Source organism: Polypterus senegalus, chromosome 16 (genome assembly GCF_016835505.1).
Source record: "Polypterus senegalus isolate Bchr_013 chromosome 16, ASM1683550v1, whole genome shotgun sequence".
NCBI lineage: Eukaryota > Metazoa > Chordata > Cladistia > Polypteriformes > Polypteridae > Polypterus > Polypterus senegalus.
In genome coordinates, this window is record NC_053169.1 from 22,999,830 (window position 1) to 23,023,005 (window position 23,176).

General features: G+C 37.5%; 1 protein-coding gene across 1 annotated transcript in view; it reads left to right on the forward strand.

Moving 5' to 3' along the window:
* Positions 1 to 1,842: 1,842 nt before the first annotated feature.
* The window catches only part of tmem87b (transmembrane protein 87B), a 32,940-nt gene continuing 11,606 nt past the window's right edge, over positions 1,843 to 23,176 (forward strand). The window contains exons 1-12 of the mRNA XM_039739002.1: positions 1,843 to 2,128; positions 6,869 to 6,929; positions 7,693 to 7,784; positions 7,962 to 8,096; positions 10,011 to 10,061; positions 10,376 to 10,429; positions 12,467 to 12,526; positions 12,867 to 13,017; positions 13,294 to 13,355; positions 15,132 to 15,315; positions 17,813 to 17,912; positions 22,583 to 22,676. Coding sequence (XP_039594936.1) covers positions 2,000 to 2,128; positions 6,869 to 6,929; positions 7,693 to 7,784; positions 7,962 to 8,096; positions 10,011 to 10,061; positions 10,376 to 10,429; positions 12,467 to 12,526; positions 12,867 to 13,017; positions 13,294 to 13,355; positions 15,132 to 15,315; positions 17,813 to 17,912; positions 22,583 to 22,676 — 1,173 coding nt within the window. The 5' untranslated portion in view covers positions 1,843 to 1,999. The remainder of the gene's footprint in view (positions 2,129 to 6,868; positions 6,930 to 7,692; positions 7,785 to 7,961; positions 8,097 to 10,010; positions 10,062 to 10,375; positions 10,430 to 12,466; positions 12,527 to 12,866; positions 13,018 to 13,293; positions 13,356 to 15,131; positions 15,316 to 17,812; positions 17,913 to 22,582; positions 22,677 to 23,176) is intronic.

A 23,176-nucleotide genomic window follows, 5' to 3' on the forward strand; every position in this document is an offset into this window, starting at 1 on the left:
CTATGCGCTTCTTAAACTGACTTCCTCTTGCACTGAGAGGCGCACACAGCGATCGCCGCACGTTGACTTCATGATATTCCTGCTCTATGAACATTCAGAATACTAAGATAAATACTTGATATCTTCTTCACGATGAAATGCATTAATGCGTGTATTAAACATGGGTGGCGGGGGGCACGGTGGCGTGGCTGTAGTGCTGCTCCCTTGTATTAAGGGGTCCCTGCAGATGTATGTTCAGTGTAGTGAACTTTATGGCAGGTGTGACGAGGCTCCAAAAAACTGGATTGGATGTGTATCGCACTGGTTTAACTGGAATATCGTGTAAATGTTGGGTTCGTGATGTGGTGGTCGGAGGCACGAACGCAGAATTCAATGGATGTTCTTCTGAGTGGGCTTTCTTTATTGTATGCGTGCTGTCTCTGTCTGACGTACTAAACCTCCAGTTCCTTTCCTTCCTTTTTCTTTCCGCACAAAACCAATCACCACAAGATAAACGTCTTTGTGAAATTAAAACAAGTTATAAACTTAGACCTCAGAGTTTTCAGAACTTTAAATTATTAAAGCATGTGGGGGCAGGTGCTTGCTAGGATGAAGTTTTCAGAAATTAAAAAAAAAAATCTTCATTATACATGTTTAATTATGCCATCCATTCAGGGTTGTGCCCATCCCAGCAAGTATCTTGTGCGAGGCAGGAGTAAATCCTGAATGAGGCGCCAACACATCGCAGGGTGAATACTTGCAACACATTAAGTAGCAGGGTCAATAATACATAACAAAACCCCACATCCTACATGTCTTTGAAAGGAAACTAAAGCACGCCGAGTAGACCCACCAGAAAAACATGCAAATTCAATATTCCTCCATAGCGAAGCAGCAGTGCAACAACCACGCCACCGTGTCCCCACGTGCTTTAATACATTTTAAGTCCCGAAAACTCTGAGGTCTAAGTTTATAACCTGTTTTAATTTCACAAAGACGTTTATCGTGTGGTGATTCGTTATGTGCAGAAAGAAAAAGCAAGGATAGGAACTGGAGGTACGTCAGATAGAGACAGCACGCATGGAATAAAGAAAGCCCGCTCAGAAGAATTCTGCGTTCGTGTCTAAGACCACCACATCACGAACCCTACATTTACACGATATTCCAGTTAAACCAGTGCGATACCCATTCATATATCCAGTTTTTTGGACCCTCGTCACACCTGCCATAAAGTTCTCAACACTGAACATACACCTGGGGACCCCATAATGCAAGGGAGCAGCACTGTACAGCCACGCCACCGTGCCTCTCGCCATCCATGTTTAATACATGCGCTTTAATGCATTTCATCGTGAAGAAGATATCAAGTATTTATCTTAGTATTCTGAATGTTCATAGAGCAGGAATATCATGAAGTCAACGTGCGGCGATCGCTGTGTGCGCCTCTCAGTGCAAGAGGAAGTCAGTTTAAGAAGCGCATAGAGATTAACAACTGGGTCGGGGAACACTTAATATAAAGCATTTAATGTGCTACATGAATTTATGACGGGGTTTGAGAAAATCTAGTAAATTAAACATTCATTTTCAGATGAAGTTTAGTTTGCGACATTCTACTGACAAAATAAACTACTAGAATAAAGTGGACATGTCGACTTTAATCTCGACATAAATGATGAGAATAAAATGAAAATGTCGCGAATAAAGTCAACATGTCGACTTTAATTTCGACATTTAGATCATTTTTTTGTTCACTGTGTCCATATTTTTGTTCATCGTGGCCCTAATACGCTTTAATACTTTGCAGTGATGTAGGAAGTCAGGAAGGGGGCGAATGTGCATACAGCACAAAGTATATACAGCACATGCGCTAGGCGCTCCCCGTGCGAACGGCTGCTAACCGGACCGTGTGTCTTTTGATGGGCGGGGCTGGACAGCCTCGTCCTTCCTGTACTCAGGTGAGGTGTTGACGTCACCTCGAGACAGGTGAGGTGCTGGAGAGGGCAGTGCTGGGTTGTCAAACATGGCTCCTTCGCCAGTACGTCCGGGCTGGAAATCGTCACTGGAATTCTTATGCTTGTTATCTTGCATACTTTATCCGGCGGTGTCAGGCGTGCCAGAACCGGGAGAATGGACAATCACAGTCAACAACGTGAGTAGCTAGCGCTTTAGCTTGGGAAAAAAAGAGGGCGTGACGTGATTAAAGCGACTGGGCTGGGGAAAAGCTTACACGCCGGCAGCACGAGTCCTGCCGCCGACATTCAATTACTGTGGCTCGCTGCTCTGACGAATTACAAGGCCTAGCAAATGGTACCCGACCGGAGCTGAATTTTGTATCGGAGAGACGCGATTTTAAATCGGCGACACTTTGGACCCAAATGCTTGCGGTCCAGGCGGATCGGATGTGAGTGCCGGTGGGTTGGGCAGGGGTGGCAAATCGCTCGCCTCCAGTAAACGATCAGAAGGCGGCTGATTTTATTGAGCACAAACTGCAGCACATAAGGGGGCTGCAAGTGACGCCTTTAATGTGCCACGTATGCCACAAGGAAAACATTTCTAAAGAGCTCAGCATAATTTTTTTTATTATCACCTGGAATATTCACATACAGGAGTGCATCAGCAGCAGGCTAAGCAGTTAAGAAAGCGCCAAAACCAACTTAAAGTGTAAAGAGAAATGTGAGAACACACAAATGCATACAAATTGTGTCTGGATCACAGATGCTTGCCTTCTAATTTTTTATGTATTGTACATTGATGGCTTTAAAATAATAGATAACAAAACGACCTTTCAAACAAGCTATTAAGCATTTATGAATAGAAATCTGTTATATACAGCATTTAGTAAAATATGACCGAAGTGTTCAAATTTAGGTCTACTAAACTTCTTTCTGATTTATATTTTTTAATTAATAAATTGCCATCCGTTCTTAGGAGGCTTTCAATTCATTCATAACAAATTTTTCTATCTAATCTATCTGGACATCTCTGCCTAACGTTCTCTGTATGTTACCCTCTGTGTATTTCAAGTTTTGGTCACTTTTTGTATTAATGTTCTCTCATACCAATATTATTATCTGTCTGAAGTAATTTAACATATCAAAAAAAAATGACAGAAGACTTGAAAATACCTGGCAGTGCCTTTCCTGTTGTTCAGTAGATGGAGTTCAATTGTGATATGCAAAAACATGTGTGCCATTTTAAATGCAATTGAACACGTTGTAGTTGCATTTTCATAAGTCTTGAATTATCTTTCAATCCATTTGACAACCTCTCAAATACATGTAAGGTGGTTCAATTCACCTTTCAGTTCACTTAGGCCTTATTCAGAATAGAAGGACATGTTAAGTTATTTGGAGCTTGTAATGCATTTGAGATCTTCAATGTTTGAAATTTGACTGTCAGGTATCGATTTCCCAACTTATCCATCACTTTTGTCTGTCTTCTCCAATTTCCTCACAGAAAAAAAAAAAAAAAAACACCTTGCAAGGTAAGTAAACCCACATCTCTGAATTTGCCTTAGGTGGAGTGATGGCTCTGGTGCTAAAGCTGTGCGCCGGTACCTAGAAGGTTGCCGGTTAGAATCCTGTGGTTGCCAAAGGGGATGCAACTCTTGTACAAGGCCCATAACCTGCAATTGCTCCAGGGTTGCTATTGATTGGCTAATACTGCGCTCTGACTCCAAGAGATATGTGAAAAGTAGTAAATTCTTAATACAAGAAATTATATCAGTTTTTTAATGATATATATATATAAAAAGAAAGGAATGTGTCTTTGCAGTGCGTTGGTTGGGTAGACCTTCAGGGGCTCATTTCTCCATTGTGCACAGCATTGCTAAATAGGCTTTGACTCATTGCAACTTTGTAATGAAAAAAGAGGGTTTAGAAATGGCTGGGTATTCCATGTGTCCATTCTGTAGCCTTACCAAATCCCTATCATGTTTGTAGAAGAGTGAGCAACAGATTCAAGAAGAGGATAATGGACAGTTTCCCACACTGATTTATGTGAAAGTGAACATATAGGTGGTTGCATGCGGGAATAATGACAGTGTGACTGCTATTGAATTGCATTTTTTTTAATTTGCATCTTTTCTAAAGATTATTTTACTTTGGTGTAGTTAAACATGAATGGTTTAAAAAAAAAAATCACGAAAAACACAAACTGCTTTCAGATATATATTCTTAAATACTGGCTTGGTGAATTTTGGTGATGCTTTAGTACTGCTGGAATGAAGTATTCATGTAAATTCCCCATTTCACTTGATATCGTGCATCTATTGTGCCGTAAGGAGAGACATACTTGTCACCCGGTATCCTCCTTTCAGGTAGAATTCTCCTTTCATATTAACTGGCCCCTCAATAAGATGTTAATTTAATTGAAGGGCAGAGATTTAATAATACTCTAATTCTGCTGTCTAATTAATAATTTCAGAAGACCCAACCTCTGATCATCTATCTATATATATATATATATAATTCACTAAGGCAAGACACCCATGGAAAGCAGATTCACTAAGCCGCCGACAAGTAAGACACCTATGGCACACGCAGGAATGAGCCACGGCCAACGACTCCAAGACCATTGGATATGACGACAACTCTCAGAGCCACGCCCACCAACTCGGACGCGACGACACAGAAAAAACGGCGTCATTTATATTCGTCTGTCGTAAAGGCCACGTGAACCTCCGAGCCACATTGACTGTTCATAGAGGCATGTCTCTCGCGGAGGTGAATCGCCATATGCAGCGTGTAAAATGGTTTGCGAGGGGTATCCCATGGGATCCTTAAAACAATTTTACAACTGAGGTTAAAACACAATGAAGTAAGCAGTCTTTAAAAACCGAGTTTTCGGTAACGATGCTCGACCGCGTGCACCATAGCAAACTGTTTTACACGCTACATACAGCAATTCACGCTACTACCGTGATCGGGTGTCTGGGTGGATTATATATAGAAAAGCTGCCAAAACCGCACAGAGCAATGAAAAGTCTACGTCACTCACAGGTACATCTGGACTACGTAAAGACGGCGACTCAAGTGACAAGTTGGAGGTGGGCACATGAGCAGGCAGGGCGCGATGGGGGTCCGCCAGTTTTCAGTCACGGACGATTGTGTGTTGGTTCATTCCGTGCATTGTTCCAATGTTGCTTTTCTTGCTGATTTATTACATTACCGATTTTTCAAATGTTAATTTTCTCCCTCTGCTTAAAAATCATTAAAAAACCGGCCTGATTAGGCGGTGTATGGTATGCCGCGGGTTGGCTAGTATATAGTATTTGTTATAAATAAATTTTCCAATGTATGCAAATAAAATGTATGCATGTTTATGTTCATTATTTCAAACTTTTAATTTCAGATTAAAAAATACAAACACAGTGGTTAGCGAGGTTGTTTTCTGAATCTAAATCAAGAGCCCTGGATTTATTGTCAATGTACATGTGGATTTTGCACATTTTCTCCTTGTCTGTGTGGGTTTTCCTGTGGGCATTCCTGTTTTCTTCCCACATCATGAAAGATGTTCAGGTTAGCTTAACTGGCATTTGCAATGCCGTGGGTGGGCCTGCAATCTGCTGCATCCGCTTGCACGTCATCTGTTTGGGTTAGGCCTCACCACCTCTCCTCCACATTACTTTAGCAAAGTTCTAAGCACCAGCATTTCATCTGCAATGTGGATAAATCAAGAAATAATTTTTTTAAACATCTCTTAATTGAAATCTTTGATACTTTGAAAGATTATATGCAGTTAGATTCTACATAATTAGGTTTTTCTAGAATTAAAACAAAAAAAATCAGTAGACACTTAAATTAAGTTTACTGAAAATTGAGTTAATAGCAGGTGAGGAATGAAGTTAAGCCTATAAATCATGGAGGACACACTTGACGTGACCTTAATGACACACCCTGTCTGTTGTGATCATCTACTTGTGAGGACTTCTTTTTATTCAATTTTCCATGTTGCTGTCAACCTCTGGTATTTGGATGGGTTCTTGGTTTCGATGCGTTGCTCACAGAAGCGGTACTGTTCCACTTTTTTCACCAGTTGCTGAATTATGCATTTCGCAGCCATACCCCCAATGGGGATATTTTTTTAAGAATCCTTTACGCATTAACGTGAAGGACTCTGTGCAAGCATACAGCTCCGCAACTGGAATGAGCTGCTCCGATGAATTTGACAGAACTAACAAAATGTGCACAAGGCCTTCTAGTTAGATAGATAGATACTTTATTAATCCCAAGGGGAAATTCACATACACCAGCAGCAGCATACTGATAAAAAAACAATATTAATTAAAGAGCAATAAAAGCGCAGTGCAAGTTAAAAAATGCAAGGTGGAGAGTGTAAGGCAGGTACAACTGTCTATAATCTTGTGTAGTGTTAACGTTTACCCCACCTGGGTGGAATTGAAGAGTTGCATAGTGTTGGGGAGGAACGATCTCCTCAGTCTGTCAGTGGAGCAGGATGGTGACAGCAGTCTATTGCTGAAGCTGCTCCTCTGTCTGGACATGATCCTGTTCAGTGGACTCTCCATGACTGACAGGAGCCTTCTCAGCACCCGTCGCTCTGCCACAGACGTCAAACTGTCCAGCTAGCTTCACCTGGCTGTGTCTGCTGTTACTAAAACCAGGAAAGGGATGCTTTTTGTGTGTCACCCTGTAATTATAATTAATTACCATATGTAAAAAGTAAGTAAATTGAAAAATTGCATTAATTTGTTAATTGTACACTATTTGGTGCATAAATATTGTTAAGGAAATCACAGTTGACGTTTGTTGTTTCAGGTTTTTTTCCATATTAACTTGGCATTCGATATGTGCATCCTCCTGGCACAATATATTATTTTGAGTTACATTTTTTTTTTTTTTTTATATAATATTTTTTTTTTTTCTTTTAGACATCAAGCCGAATAATGCTAAGAAAATCTCTTTTCAACAATACAGAAATTAAGCTTAAAAGTAAGTTAAATTATGTGTTAAAGTGGGGGAAAAAAGTCTGTTTTATATAAGACATCAAAAACATAATACCTCTGATTTATTTTGCTAGACATTTTAATCATGGAGGAAAGAAACTAAGGTTATTGAAATATTTGAACTGAATTTTTGACTCGCCATAACCATTACATTTTAACTTTAACTCTCGGTTAATTCTCTGTTTGTTTCGTTTTTATATGTTTTGTTAAAGCAAACTGAAATCCTGGTCAAAAAGATTGCAGGTTTATAAAATGCTTAGTTTTAATTTAATTGTTCCTCAAGCCTTAAAGGCATAAACAATTATTAAAGTAATACATTTAATGAGCTACTGAGAGTCATTAGTGTAATTTTAATTAAGGAACTTTTTTGTTTTTCACTATTAGTTGTAATGTCTTTGTATTGGTTAGCACGAAAGAGAACACTTTATTCAATGTTCTAATTGTAATGAGTTGTTTCAAGGATATTTTTGCTTCCATTTTAAATCTTCACATCAAGCTTTAAAATGTTTTATCAAGTTCAGAGTTAAATGCTGTATATGGACTACTGTGGGTACCAGTATTGGGGTGTTAAATTATCTACTTATTATCTACTTAATTTACCATTGTTTCATTATTATTTTATTGTTACTTAAATTAATTTAAAAGTTATAAATAAATCTTTTTAGAAATACTTGTCAGTCTGTTCTTTTTGTGTTGCATTATTTTGTATTCATGATTTTTTTTTTTCCTCTCATAATCTTCCTTTACAGTTTGGCCTTTCAGCTGTCCAGAACCATTGACATTTACCATCAAATGGCTGCTAAAATATTATCCATGTCACAATGATTATGGTAACATTGAGGTAAATGTTAATGTTCGTTAATTTCTTTCTTCAATACGTTTAACTTTGAAATCATTGTTTTAATCTTTGAAAGATATCAAGTACTTTAAATGTTGTTTTTTGTTAAGTCTTGGTGCAGTCATTTGTGTCTTACATGTAATTTACATTTACAGTTCATACCCCTTTTTCTGTTTTCAGGACGTGTATGACAAGACGATGCTAAGTCGTGGAGAATTACTTGACCCAAACCCTTTAATTAGAGGAGAATACATTGAGCAAACCTATGAAAACGTGCAATGCAGTGATGAAAAGCTTATGTTTCCAATACTAAATGTAAGTATACAATTTTATTTCTGTAATACATTGTTAAAAATTTTCAGGTGCGACTTTCCAAAAGCCACAAACATCTGTTAAATGGTTAACCCAGAAAGTATAAATTAATGGGGTGTAAAAAGCCAGTCAATAAAATAATTTATTTTAATTTATAGTTTGGTGTGTGCTTATTAATCATACAGTGTCTCTTCTTGTGAAGTGTTGCGTAGTTGGTTTTTAAAAAAAAAAAAAATTGTGATTAAAAGTATTTCTTTAGAATATATATATATTTTTGAAGCAAAGTAAGAACAGAGATAACTTGAGACAACTACTTGCTCAAAAGCATATAAACATCCATCCTTCCTGCTATATCCTAACTACAAGGTCACGGGAGCCAGTCCCAGCCAACACAGGGCACAAGGCAGGAAACGAAGCCTAGGCAGGGCGCCAGCCCACTGCAGGGCACACACACACACACCAAGCACACGCTAGGGACAATTTAGAATCGCCAGTGCACCTAACCTGCATGTCTTTGGACTGTGGGAGGAAACCCACGCGGACACGGGGAGAACATGCAAACTCCGTGCAGGGAGGACCCGGGAAGCGAACCTAGGTCTCCTAAACTGCGAGGCAGCAGCGCTACCCACTGCGCCACCATGCCGCCCCATATAAACATAAGAGAATTAATTATTTTATTTTTTATGATTAACTGGTGCAAGGACAGTTTCTTAATCAAAAATGAGAAAAATACCTCATCACATTATCAACCACAGAGAAAACAAAATTAGAAGTGGGGAAGTAACCAAAACTACCTTTTCAAATGTGTATTTTTTCAGTTACGTTAAATTAAATTTTAAAGTTGCTAAAAAAACCCCACAGTTTATCCTGTCTGAAACGAGAAAAGTACTGCAGTCTACTTAGAGTAGTGCACATATGCCGTCTGCTTTAATTCTGGAACCTGTTTAAGACCAGTTGCTGCTTTTGTTTTTTTTTATTTTTTTCCCCAAACAAATCCAATGGGAAACTTAATTTTTGTGCCCTGTTTTAGTTTAGCATTGGCTCGTGTGTAAGGCATTTTTTTCCTTAAAGAAAAAATTTGTATTCATTAGATGCATTATAAATGTACAGTAAACAGATTTTTCTGTCTACTAGTTTCTATAACAGCATCTCAGATTTCTTTGAATTACTCAATACATCTGCACATACTCATTATTTAAGAATCATTTTGCAGAAATATATACACTGAAGAATACTGAGTAGGTAAAATAAGGGGCAAACAGAAAATACAAAAGCTTATTTGTACATGTTTAATTGTTAAACTTTCTAAGTTTACTGGTTTAAATGAAAGGTATATGTTTAATTTTTGTCACATGTGCTATAAAATATTCCAGCTTATTTAAAATAATATTCAGTTCAGTTTATTCTTGTATAGCATTCATCACAGTGTATAGGCTCAGAGCTCTTGCACATGACTTAAAATTCATAATATGATAACAGTAAAGTACTATACATACAACCATGGAATATACTCATTCATGTTAAACAATAAAACTGAAATAAACCTCGCTGGATAACACAAACAAAAGTATGGCAATTAAATGTCCTGTTAACATAATAATTAAGACATGGCCCATTAAAAATAGAAGAGATGCTGTAAAAACATTAAGTTAGCATTCCTCAAGAAAGTTAACCTCTTTGGAGAAACCGTTACCCTTGAAGGTTGCGGTTGTCATGGCCTGGGCCAACTGGTCACCGTATTTCAATCCCAGAGTATTTTGGTGTGGCCACAGTAAAATTTAATAATTGCCAATTGCCAGTCTTGCCAGTATATGTGTTTTATAATTTAAATGATGGTTATTTGTCTTTGACATTAAAAGATTTGTCTGAAAAATCAATGCTGTATATCATAGTATCACCTTTTTTTTTTAATTTCAGAGGAGTACCTTGTTGCCTCGTTCTGTGTTACCACCACTCATTGATGAAAAGGTGACTTTCGCTTTTGCTGATTAATATTTGAAAATAGTTTTAAACCAGGGACCTACAACCTGGGGAACAGCTGCAGAAATATTTCTGAATAATTATAAAACAAGCACTTTTTAAATATTGCTAATACCTTGCTTGAACTGTACAGTTTGTCTCTGAGACCGACATTGTAGATATCACTGTCCTACACAGGCATTGTTGGAATGAATTTAATTAAATTTAAACTACAGGTGACATTGCTGTCTATCACCACACTTCATAATTGTTCTGCTCTTAAATAATTTTTAATTACTTTTAATAATTACTTTATTTAACAGGAGAAAGAACATGAATCGCTAAATGATAAAAATGAACAAAATCCTTTTGACATAGTAAGTCAACGTACATTTTGTAACTTGTAAATTTCTCTTTATAATGTATTCTCCAAGCTTCTTGTACAAGTTACATATCTGAAATTGAATATAAAAGTCGTTTAGCTGTTTATTTCAAAAATATACTAGTGTCACAAATATTAGACTGAACACAGCATTCTGATATGTACATATGGATGATGAACTGAATATTTACAAATATTTAATCATCTGCCTGTTAGTTGGACTTCTTCTTATTTGATTTTTTTTTCACTTTTATGGAAAACATACTTGCAGTTACTGTTTTAACTCTTAATTTATAAGGAATATGGTACATTAAAATTTCTAAATTTCACTGAATATGTCACTTTATGCAGTTCAGTAATAAATGTCATAGATGGCTTCTGTAGAGTCAAATGTATGAAATTTCTAAGCTTGTGTTATATATAGGAGTACGTGCTTTCAGATATTGCTGTCCATTTTTAATGAGGATAATGCAGATGCTACTTTTGGTAAAATGTTATGTTTGAAACTTTTTTAAGGTTATGCATTTGTGACAGTCATCCTAACATTGGTTTTGCATCTTGCTCCATACATATGTATATTATATTTATACTAGACATTAAGCCCATTACAATAACGGGCGCTAGAACAGTAGTACATAAACATTTGTATGAACAGTCTATATTAAATGGCAAGGGACCTTGTATGTGGCTGTAATATGTGTCACTGTATTGTGTGCCTTTAATTTTCTCTCTCAGTAATACTGGTTTGTATTTCCGTAAAATGCCTGTAATTTTGTCGGACAGTAATACAGTGGAACCTCGGCTCACACCATAATTCGTTCCAAAACTCTGGTTGTAACCCGATTTGGTCGTGAACCGAAGTCATTTCCCCCATAGGATTGTATGTAAATACAATTAATCCTTTCCAGACCTATGAACTGTATGTAAATATATTTTTTTTTAAGTTTTTAAGCACAAATATAGTTAACTATACCATAGAAAGCACAGCGTAATAGTAAACTAAATGTAAAACATTGAATAACACTAAGAAAACCTTGAACAACAGAGAAAACTAACACTGAAAGAATTTGCTATAGTCTTATGACCCGCTCGCTAAAAACTCTTTTTTTTAATGAGTTTTAAGCACAGGGGAAAAAATGAACATTTGAAAAATCTGTAATTTAATAAACAACCAAGAAAAGTAACATTGCAACAATGCACGCGCACGCCTGTGTGTGTGTGTGTGTGTGTGTGTGTGTGTCGCGTGTGTGTGACGCGCGCGCGCCTACCTGTGTGTGTGTGTGGACTGCAGCGCCTGCCTGTGTGTGAGTGACTCGCTCGCGTCTGTGTGTGTATCTGTCTCTCTCTCTCTCTGCACAGGGAATGCACAGGAAGAGACTGAACACGTGCTGTGTGGCCCCGCGCATGCACTTCACCAGAAGACACACACACACACACGGACACCTGGACGCACACAAGGGTTTTATTAAAGAGGATTTCCACCAATATTGTCTGCACTCTGTGACTGTGTTGTGCCTCTACTATACTCGCACATTAATAAAGTTTCTTTTCAAATCACCTGATTTTGGAAAGCTGTTCTTGCATTTTCAGAAATCATTTTTCCCCACGCTATGTTTGTAAGAGCCTTGAATTTGTGAGGTTCCATGACACATCTTTCTTTATGGAAAGAGTTAAACACTGCAGTTACTAGTAAGTTTAATGAATACTCCACATACTCCCCTACCCTGCCATAACTCTTTCTTTGTTCTAAAACTTGCATTTACTTAAATTGTATACTGTACTTTGCTTATCCAATTTTGTAAGGCTCAGAATCTTTATATTCTAACATTTATATGCACAGATACAGTAAGAGTTGCATTCATTTTCACTTGTTAGATAATTAAATATATATTACTTGAATTTTATTAATTAAATGTGAATCATTTCCATCTGAGAGGGCTTTGTAAAATTGACAAATCAAATGATTAAGACAGAAATGTCAAAACTACAACCAGTTGTTTCATCTTATGTGTGTTTTTTTTTTTCCCTAAAGGTAAAAGAATCTTCAAGACGTAAAAGGGGAACTTACAAGGATTTTCATAGTAATGTTCGGGTAATGTTTAATGTTAAAGTTAGCAAAATGATACTAGTGTTGCAGAACCTTATTTTGTGTTTTTCATTTATTCTTTGGCATATTGGAAATATTTGTTTGGTTTTTAAGAGACAAAAAATACTGGCATATATTAAAATGGATTTCTAATAACAATTTGTAGTAATGATCTAGTAATCTTTGATGATTAATATTTAGTAGTTGTAGCAATATAAATTCTTACTTGCCGAATGTTCAACCGGCATGCAACCAAAACCTAAGTTTATAATAGTATTAGACATTTGTTTTATTTATTAATACAACTGAGAAAGAGAATGCATTTTTTATTCTTCTCCTCATGTAGTATGATACCCTGGCAAAAACATGGAGAGATGGCCCATATCTCTTTCTCCTTTCTTTTAAAGTCCACAAAGAACAAGCGCGTTGGAATCTTACAGGCAAGTCTTTTGCTGGCTACTTAAAAAATATTTCTGAAATAGGGAGTATATCTAGTGGTACTGCAGCGAAATGGCTTATTTTGTCATATTTGTATGTAGCAGTCAAACTGAAAGCATTTAATCTAAAAATTTTATGGTAGAGGTATACAGACTGTACTTTTATTAGTTATCTATGGAGACCATAACTTTCAAAAAAAAAAAATTCAAGTACCAATTTTAACTTGTACCTTGTGCCTGCAATGCTTACTGTGTAAATGTGTTCAATCTTTGTCATTTTAGATGTGTAGTAAAACTGTTCGACATTAATTAAATTGTGAACATGTTGTTTTGTAGCACATGTTGTCATGAAGGGAAGTCATGGATACATATCAGTCACTGAATGGCCACTTCTAATTGTAAGAAGTTTTTCTTAGTTTGGTTCTACAGTGTTTAGCATTATTTGCCACTTTTCATATTTTGTGTATTAATGACACTTTTTTTATTTGGGTTTATGCTTTTTGTCTTTAGCTATGCTGAATTAAGGCGGCATGGTGGCGCAGTAATAACGCTGCTGCCTTGCAGTAAGGAGTCCTGGGTTCACTTCCCGGGTTCTCCCTTTGTGGAGTTTGCATGTTCTCCCCATGTGCTCCGGTTTCTTCCCACAGTCCAAAGACATGAAGGTTAGGGACATTGGCGATCCAAAATTGTCCCTAGTGTGTGCTTGGGGGTGGGGGTGTCTGTGTTTGTGTGCCCTGCGGTGGGCTGGCACCCTTTGCTGGCTGGGATTGGCTCCAGCAGACCCCTGTGAACCTGTAGTTAGGATATAATGGGTTGGATAATGGATGGATGGATATTCCACTTTAGAATATTTTTATTTCATTGCACATCTATAAATAATGAAACAATTAAATAATAAACATTCATATTTTAATTTGGAGATGTGGGTAAGTGAGAGTCTGATGCAACAGATCAGGCACAAGAGAGGAATTAACCCTCAGTGGGGCCAAAAAATAATCACATGCCTTTATGTAGTTCCCAAGCAATAAAAAAAGTTACTGTAACATTTATTGAAATGTATTAAACTCTTGTGAGCTGTAATCCTTCTCTTGCTTGTTGCATAAGGAAGGATCATCTGACCTTCTGTTAGGTTCCCTTTAGTTTGAATATTTACCCATGTCCGTGTGAATTTTCTTTTGGTATCCCTGTTTCTTTCCACATCCCAAAAACATTGAAAGGTTAATTGGTGACTCTGAATTGACTACTGAGGCATGAGAAAATAAAATACGTGATACATCTTCATTGGGAGACACTGGGAATAGCTAAGTATCCATATATTTTTAGAGCTTCCCTTTTTTTAATGTAAGGACATGAGGAGCTGGTGTGTATCTGGAGAGGGACATATGAGGATGTGTGTGCATGCACACTCAGAAATGCAGATTAAGGAATGTTTTGTCACAGTTAGTAGTTAGCATTTCTTTCTAGTAGAACCACAGTTTACATACTCTCCTGAGTAACTCCGTACAATATTAAATTAAACCAGTATATGAAATCTTTTCCTGGCAGGCTTGTTGCTGCCTTTATTACAATAAATATTTCTGGCACTCAAGCATGTATGATTTTTTTTTTTGTCTGAATTTTGTAAGCTGTAAAGCAAGTATGGTTTTAATGAACACAGTTCAAACATAAATTATGTGTTAACAATGGGGTACTGTATACATTTCATGTTTTTTTGCTTTTAGAGAAACATGTCACATGACCATTTATTATTTTTATTCCTATTGAATGTGTATTTTTTTCAGTAGCAATATTATTTCAGTTATTGATGCTTATTCCTTCAAATCTTTCCATGCAACCTAAGGTGATTTTCAATGAAGAACAGCAGGGATCCACACATTTTAAAATGAATGCTACAGTGCCAGATCACCTATTGTATATTTGGTTTTCCACTACATCCCAAATATGATGGTGTTTAGGCCCCGTTTGGAAGTGTGTGATTGTATTTGTGAGGGCCCCCAAGATTAATGAAGTTCATTTTAGGGTTGGTTTTTGTTTTGTGCTCAAGTTAGATCCCACTCCCCACCGCTATATATTGGGCAATGCAGGTTTTCAAAAATGCATAGACAAATTACAAGTATACATAAAATTGGTGAAATAACCATGTTTTAAAAAGCTTTTTTTTTTTGGATTAATAGTTTTACATGGTGATGTGCATTGTGTACATCCTTTATGGCCTGCTGTGGTTTATCTGGTCAGCATGCTACTGGAAAGACCTACTCAGAATACAGTTCTGGATTGCTGCTGTAATTTTTCTGGGAATGCTGGAGAAAGCTGTGTTTTGTGCGGAATTTCAAAACATTAACATTACCGGATCAGCCAGTAAGTGCTTTAAACACTCTGATTTTTTTATATATATGCAGTATATTGTATATATATATATATATATATATATATATATATATATATATATATATATATATATATATAAATATACAGTATACATTTTATTTATACAGTATATATATTATACACACACACACACACAGTTAGGTCCATAAATATTTGGACAGAGACAACTTTTTTTCTCATTTTGGTTCTGTACATTACCATAATGAATTTTAAATGAAACAACTCAGATGCAGTTGAAGTGCAGACTTTCAGCTTTAATTCAGTGGGGTGAACAAAAAGATTGCATTAACATGTGAGGCAACTAAATCATTTTTTTAACACAATTCCTTCTTATCAGGGGCTCAAAAGTAATTGAACAATTGACTCAAAGGCTATTTCATGGGCAGGTGTGTTCAAGTCCGTCGTTATGTCATTATCAGTTAAGCAGATAAAAGGCCTGGAGTTGATTTGAGGTGTGGTGCTTACATGTGGAAGATTTTGCTGTGAACAGACAACATGCGGTCAAAGGAGCTCTCCATGCAGGTGAAAGAAGCCATCCTTAAGCTGCGAAAACAGAAAAAACCCATCCGAGAAATTGCTACAATATTACGAGTGGCAAAATCTACAGTTTGGTACATCCTGAGAAAGAAAGCAAGCACTGGTGAACTCAGCAACGCAAAAAGACCTGGACGTCCACAGAAGACAACAGTGGTGGATGATCACAGAATCATTTCCATGGGGAAGAGAAACCCCTTCACAACAGCCAACCAAGTGAACAACACTCTCCGGGGGGTAGGTGTATCGATATCCAAGTCTACCATAAAGAGAAAACTGCATGAAAGTAAATACAGAGGGTGCACTGCAAGGTGCAAGCCACTCATAAGCCTCAAGAATAGAAAGGCTAAATTGGACAGATGAAACCAAGATCAACCTCTACCAGAATGATGGCAAAAAAAAAAGTTGGCGTGGAACAGCTCATTATACAAAGCATACCACAGCATCTGTAAAACACGATGGAGGCAGTGTGATGGCTTGGACGTGCATGGCTGCCAGTGGCACTGGGACACTAGTGTTTATTGATGATGTGACACAGGACAGAAGCAGCCGAATGAATTCTGAGGTGTTCAGAGACATACTGTCTGCTCAAATCCAGCTAAATGCAGTCAAATTGATTGGGCGGCATTTCATGATACAGATGGACAATGACCCAAAACATACAGCCAAAGCAACCCAGGAGTTTATTGAAGCAAAGAAGTGGAAAATTCTTGAATGGCCAAGTCAGTCACCTGATCTTAACCCAAATGAACATGCATTTCACTTGTTGAAGACTAAACTTCGGACAGAAAGGCCCACAAACAAACAGCAACTGAAAGCCGCTGCAGTAAAGGAATGGCAGAGTATTAAAAAGGTGGAAACCCAGCATCTGGTGACGCCCATGAGTTCAAGACTTCAGGTTGTCATTGCCAGTAAAGGGTTTTCAACCAAGTATTAGAAATGAACATTTTATTTCCAGTTATTTAATTTGTCCAATTACTTTTGAGCCCCTGAAATGAAGGGATTGTGTTAAAAAAATGCTTTAGTTGGCTCACATTTTTATGCAATCTTTTTGTTCAACCCACTGAATTAAAGCTGAAAGTCTGCACTTCAACTGCATCTGAGTTGTTTCATTTAAAATTCATTGTGGTAATGTACAGAACCAAAATTAGAAAAAAGTTGTCTCTGTCCAAATATTTATGGACCTAACTGTATATATGCTACAAGTCAAAAGTAGTATATATATAAAAAAAACTCAGTTTTTTCAGTTTCAGTTCATTTGTTAATTGACATTTTCTTGCCATTGTCAATAGAATTTACAACTTTCTAATTATTGTAATATTGTACAAGTATTACTTCAGAGGGTGTAGTGACACAGTCTGTTCCAACTCTGCTTTAAGACAGAGAGGTTTTAAGTAATTGACAGAAGTTGGGACACCTGTGCAAATTGTTTGCTTTAACTTACAAGGCTTAATTTACTTTAATTGTTGCAGAACATCTGTAGCTTGTAACCTATTAAGAAGGCCCATTTGTAATATTCTGAAATGTCCTTTTTTTAGTTTGTGCTAAACTAAAACTTTAAATTAAAACCTCTGGCATTTTACTGCTTAATTGTTCAACATTTTAGGTCATTCATTGCATTTCAGCTGATTATATTTGAAGTAAAACCAGAAAAACGGAGGTGTTCTAAATGTTTTAGCTGGTAGTGTGTGTATGTAGTTTATCAATGTATGTTTCATGCCTTTTAATAAAATACTATTACATTTTCATAATGCAACTTTAATATAATGTGCCTGTAAGTATTACAGTATATGCTTGATGAATAAATTAAATAGTTGTGCACAACTTTTCTCATGAATGAACTCACGGAATGTTTTGTCAACTTTCAAATTTGGAATTTAAGTTTTTTTTTTTTTTTTTTTTTGTTACCATTTACACTTTAATTTTTCTTTAGCTAAAGGTTTGTTGATTTTTGCTGAGCTGATTTCTTCCCTGAAGAGAACCATTGCTCGACTGCTTGTCATCATTGTTAGCTTAGGATATGGAATAGTCAAGTGAGTGTTGTTTTCTTTCTTTTATTTATGTGTGTGTGTTTTTTTTGGTTTGGTGTCTGTAACACTACTAAGATTTTTGGCTTATAATGCACACTAATTAGCATAAACGTAATCTTTGAAATCTTCTAATTGTTCACCTGGTACTTTAATTGTTTAATTTCCATTAAGAGACCACTTTTTTTTTGTAAGTTATTGCAAGGAGAAATTTGGGGATCTTTATGTATTACAGCACCAGAGAAAGACAAGTCTGTGCAGATAACAGTACTTTTTAATTTGCCAAAGATTTGTATGATTGTGAAAATGGCTTTGGGCTTGTGTGCCTTGAATAATTTGCCAAGCCGACCGTATAGCCGACATCATAGCAACATGTTGTTCTCCTTGTGAGGACTGGACATTCTGTTAATAGATTAATTTTTCATAGTTGAATATCTAACAGTCTGGACATTTCCGATTGCATTGGTTTGGCTTAACTTGCTGGTGGGTAAAAAAAACTCTTCAGTTATGTGGTTATGTTTTGTATTGATTCATTTTATTAAGTAGATTAAACAGCTTTATGATAAGGATTTAAAATCATTCGTAATGCATGAATGGTATACTTGGTGGTACCACCAGATGGGATTAAAGGCTGCAAAGAGAAATCAGTTGTAATATTCTATACTGCATATTATTTTGATGAACTGGAAAAAATCCCAGTTTACTCTTTGTAACAATGAGAAACTGATATGCAGACTTTTCTTATTCTGGAAGAAATCTCTTACTCTTTAAGAGGATATGTTTACAAGTTTTTCAACACATGGCAAGATTTAATTAATATAATTTTAAAATAAGCACAATGGGCCCGTGATTAACTCTCTTACACTATTAGCTGTTTTATCACATTTAATAAAAAAATATGTTAGATGGGGCTGTCTATCCATATTGCTGCTGATTTTATGAGCAGGGCTAAATGTTGATTTCTTTTTTTTTTTCTTTTATGTTTGTATATGGCTGTATCTGCTGTGTACTTATTAGTTTGAATTATACTGTATGCCAGTTTGTTTTATTTTTTTTTAATTAAACACAAAATACATTATCAATGAAATATCAATCTGGATAAACCACATATCACTCTTGGCTTCTTCTTCTTTCGGCTGCTTCCGTTAGGGGTTGCCAAAGTGGATCATCTTCTTCCATATCTTTCTGTCCTCGTCATCTTGTTCTGTTACACCCATCACCTGCATGTCCTCTCTCACCACATCCACAAACCTTCTCTTAGGCCTTCCTCTTTTTCTCTTGCCTGGCAGCTCTATCCTTAGCATTCTTCTCCCAATATACCCAACATCTCTCCTCTGCACATGTCCAAACCAGCCTAATCTCGCCTCTCTGGCTTTGTCTCCCAACCAGCCAATTTGAGCTGACCCTCTAATGTCCTCATTTTTAATCCTGTCCATCCTCATCACACCCAATGCAATTCTTAGCATCTTTATTTCTGCTACCTCCAGCTCTGTCTCCTCCTGTCTGGTCAGTGCCACCGTCTCCAACCCATATAACATAGCTGGTCTCACTACCGTCCTGTAGACCTTCCCTTTCACTCTGGCTGATATCCGTCTGTCACAAATCACTCCTGCCATTCTTTTCCACCCACTGCACCCTGCCTGCACTCTCTTCTTCACCTCTCTTCCACAATCCCTGTTACTCTGTACTGTTGATCCCAAGTATTTAAAATCATCCACCTTCGCCAACTCTACTCCTTGCATCTTCACCATTCCACTGACCTCCCCCTCATTTACACACATGTATTCTGTCTTGTTCATACTGACCTTCATTCCTCTCCTCTTTAGAGCATATCTCCACCTTTCCAGGGTCTCCTCAACCTGCTTTTTACTATCGCTACAGATCACAATGTCATCAGCAAACATCATAGTCCACGGGGACTCCTGTCTAATCTCGTCTGCCAACCATCACCATTGCAAATAAGAAAGGGCTCAGAGCCGATCCCTGATGTAATTCCACCTTCACCTTGAATGCATCCGTCACTCCTACCACAGACATGACCACGGTCACACTTCCCTCGTGCATATCCTGTACAACTCTTACGTACTTCTCTGCCACTCCCGACTTCCTCATACAATACCACAGCTCCTCTCCAGGCACCCTGTCATATGCTTTCTCCAGGTCCACAAGGACGCAATGCAACTCCTTTTCGCCTTCTCTAAACCTCTCCATCAACATCCTCAGAGCAAACATCGCATCTTTGGTGCTGTTTCTTGGCATGAAACCATACTGCTGCTCACTAATCATCACCTCGCTTCTTAACCTAGCTTCCACTGCTCTTTCCCATAACTTTATGCTGTGGCTCATCAATTTTATCCCCCTTATTCTTAAATATCGGCAGCAGTACACTTCTTCTCCACTCCTCAGGCATCCTCTCAGTTTCCAAGATTCCATTAAACAATCTGGTTAAAATCTCCACTCCTATACACCTCCATGCTTCCACAGGTATGTCATCTGGACCAACGGCTTTTCCGTTCTTCATCCTCTTCATAGCTGTCCTTACTTCCTCCTTGCTAATCCATGCACTTCCTGATTCACTATCTTCACATCATCCAACCTCTTTTCTCTCTCGCTCTCTTCATTCATCAGCCTCTCAAAGTACTCTTTCCATCTGCTCAATACGCTTTCCTTGCTTGCAAGTATGTTTCCATCTTTATCCTTTATCACCCTAACCTGCTGCACATGTTTCCCAGCTCGGTCCCTCTGTCTAGCCAATTGGTTCAGGTCCTTTTGTCCCTCCTTAGTGTCCAACCTCTCACACAACTCATCATACACCTTTTCTTTAGCCTTCACCATCTCTGTCTTCATCTTGTGCCATATCTCCTTGTACTCTTGTGTACTTTCTGCATTTCTCTGACTATCCCACTTCTTCTTCACCATCCTTTTCCTCTGTATACTCGCCTGCACTTCCCCATTCTACCACCAAGTTTCCTTTTCCTCCTTCCTCTTTCCAAATGGCACGCAAAGCACCCTTCTTGCTGTTACCCTTACTACATCTGCTGTAGTTACCCAACTGTCTGGTAATTCTTCACTCCCACCCAGTGCCTGTCTCACCTTCTCCCTAAACTCATCCTTGCAGTCTTCCTTTTTAAGCTTCCACCATTTGATCCTTGGCTCTGCTCTCATTCTCTTCTTCATCTCCATTGTCATCCTACAGACCACCATCCTATGCTGTTCAGCTACACTTTCCCCTGCCACCACTATAGGATGTAATCCACCTGTGTGCATCTTCCTCCACTCTTGTATGTAACCCTATGTTTCTCCCTCTTCTTAAAATACATATTTACCACAGCCATGTCCATCCTTTTGCCAAAATCTACTATTCTCTGACCTTCTTCGTTCCTCTTCTTGACACCATACCTGCCCATCACCTCCTCGTCTCCACTGTTCCTTTCACCAACATGTCAATTGAAATCCGGTCCTATCACCACTTTCTGTTCCTTAGGTACACTGTTCATCACTTCATCCAACTCACTCCAAAAATCTTCTTTCTCATCCATTGCACACCCAACTTGAGGTGCATATGCACTAACAACATTCATCATCACACCTCCAATTTCCAGCTTCATAATCATTACTCTGTCTGACAATCTTTTCACCTCCAAAACAGTCTTGCCATACTGTTCCTTCAGAATAACCCCTACTCCATTTCTTCCTCCTATCCACACCATGATAGAACAATTTAAATCCACCTATGATCCACCTGGCCTTACTCCCCTTCCATTTAGCTTCTTAAATGCACAATATATCAACCTTCCTTCTCTCCATCATATCTGCTAACTCTCTCCCCTTACCAGTCATACTGCCAGCATTAAAAGTTGCTACCCTCAGTTCCACTCTTTTTACCTTCCTCCTCTCCTCCTGCATCCTGACACTTCTCCCCCCTCTTCTTCTTCGGCCAACAGAAGCCCAATTTCTGCCAGCACCCTGTTGGCTAACACTACTGGTGGCGGTCGTTGTTAACCAGGGGCTCGACCAATCCGGTATGGAAATTTGTATTGTCCGCATATTGATTTGGCAAAATTTTATTCCGGATGCCCTTCCTGACGTAACCCTCCCTGTTTATATGGGCTTGGGACCGGCACGAAGAAACAAACTGGTTTGTGCATCCCCCTTGACTGGATTACCACACATCACTCTTGGCAACATTCTTAAATTCGCTTGTTACACCCAGTTCACACCAAGACATCTCCTTTAAGACACAAGTAAACTGTCATAAAATCACATTTTCCTTTTCTTTGTCCTTACACACATGCACATGTATTGTAACCATTTGTTTTATGTTTGTTTTAGCACGTTTTCCACTAATTTTTCACATATCTGTAAACACAAATCCATACCATAAAAAGTATTTTGTCCAGCATACTAGACCATCCAGGTTATTACCCACTCCTAGTTGCAACTGCGATTCCTTCATTTAGAAAAGTTAAAATGTAACTTTTTTTATTTAGTATTTTTCATTTATAACTTATAGATATATTTGTTTGCCACAAGTAATATACTTTTTTTACTTTTTACCTTAATTATATATATGTATATACAAAAAACTGTCTTTAAATTTAAGTAATAGATTCAGTTTTAGTATTGCATAAAATAAAAGGCTGCATACAAATCCTGTTGGTTTTGTTTTTCAGCAGACCTCGATTAGGGATGGTTATGCACAGAGTTGTTGGATTGGGGGTCCTATATTTTGTCTTTGCAGCTGTGGAAGGAATATTAAGAATAAATGGGGTAAATCTGAAATATTTATTTTAACTTTTCATAAAAGCCCTTGTTTATGATGCCTTAGTGTGTAACTGTTTTACATTTTTAAAAGGTAACTCTAGACAGATAGATAGATAGATACTTTATTAATCCCAAGGGGAAATTCACATAATCCAGCAGCAGTATACTGATACAAAAAAACAATATTAAATTAAATAGTAATATTAGTGCTCTACTGTGTTTATTGTTGAATTAAAACTCATCCTTTTAGGTTCTTTTTGTGAGCCTAGATTTTTATTGTAAGATTTTTTTTTTTTGTTTTACGCAAAAGATAATTTGATAATGAAAAACTATTCACTTGTCACACCAACCCTTAGACAGGGCTGGGTTAACCATTAAGCAAAACAAGCATGTGATTAAGGTATCAAGGGTAGGGGGCCACCACAGATATTTTCCACTGCCGGATTACCGTGGATTATATGGTGCAAAACAACAAATGGTGCCGCTGAATCAGGTTCCACAAAACG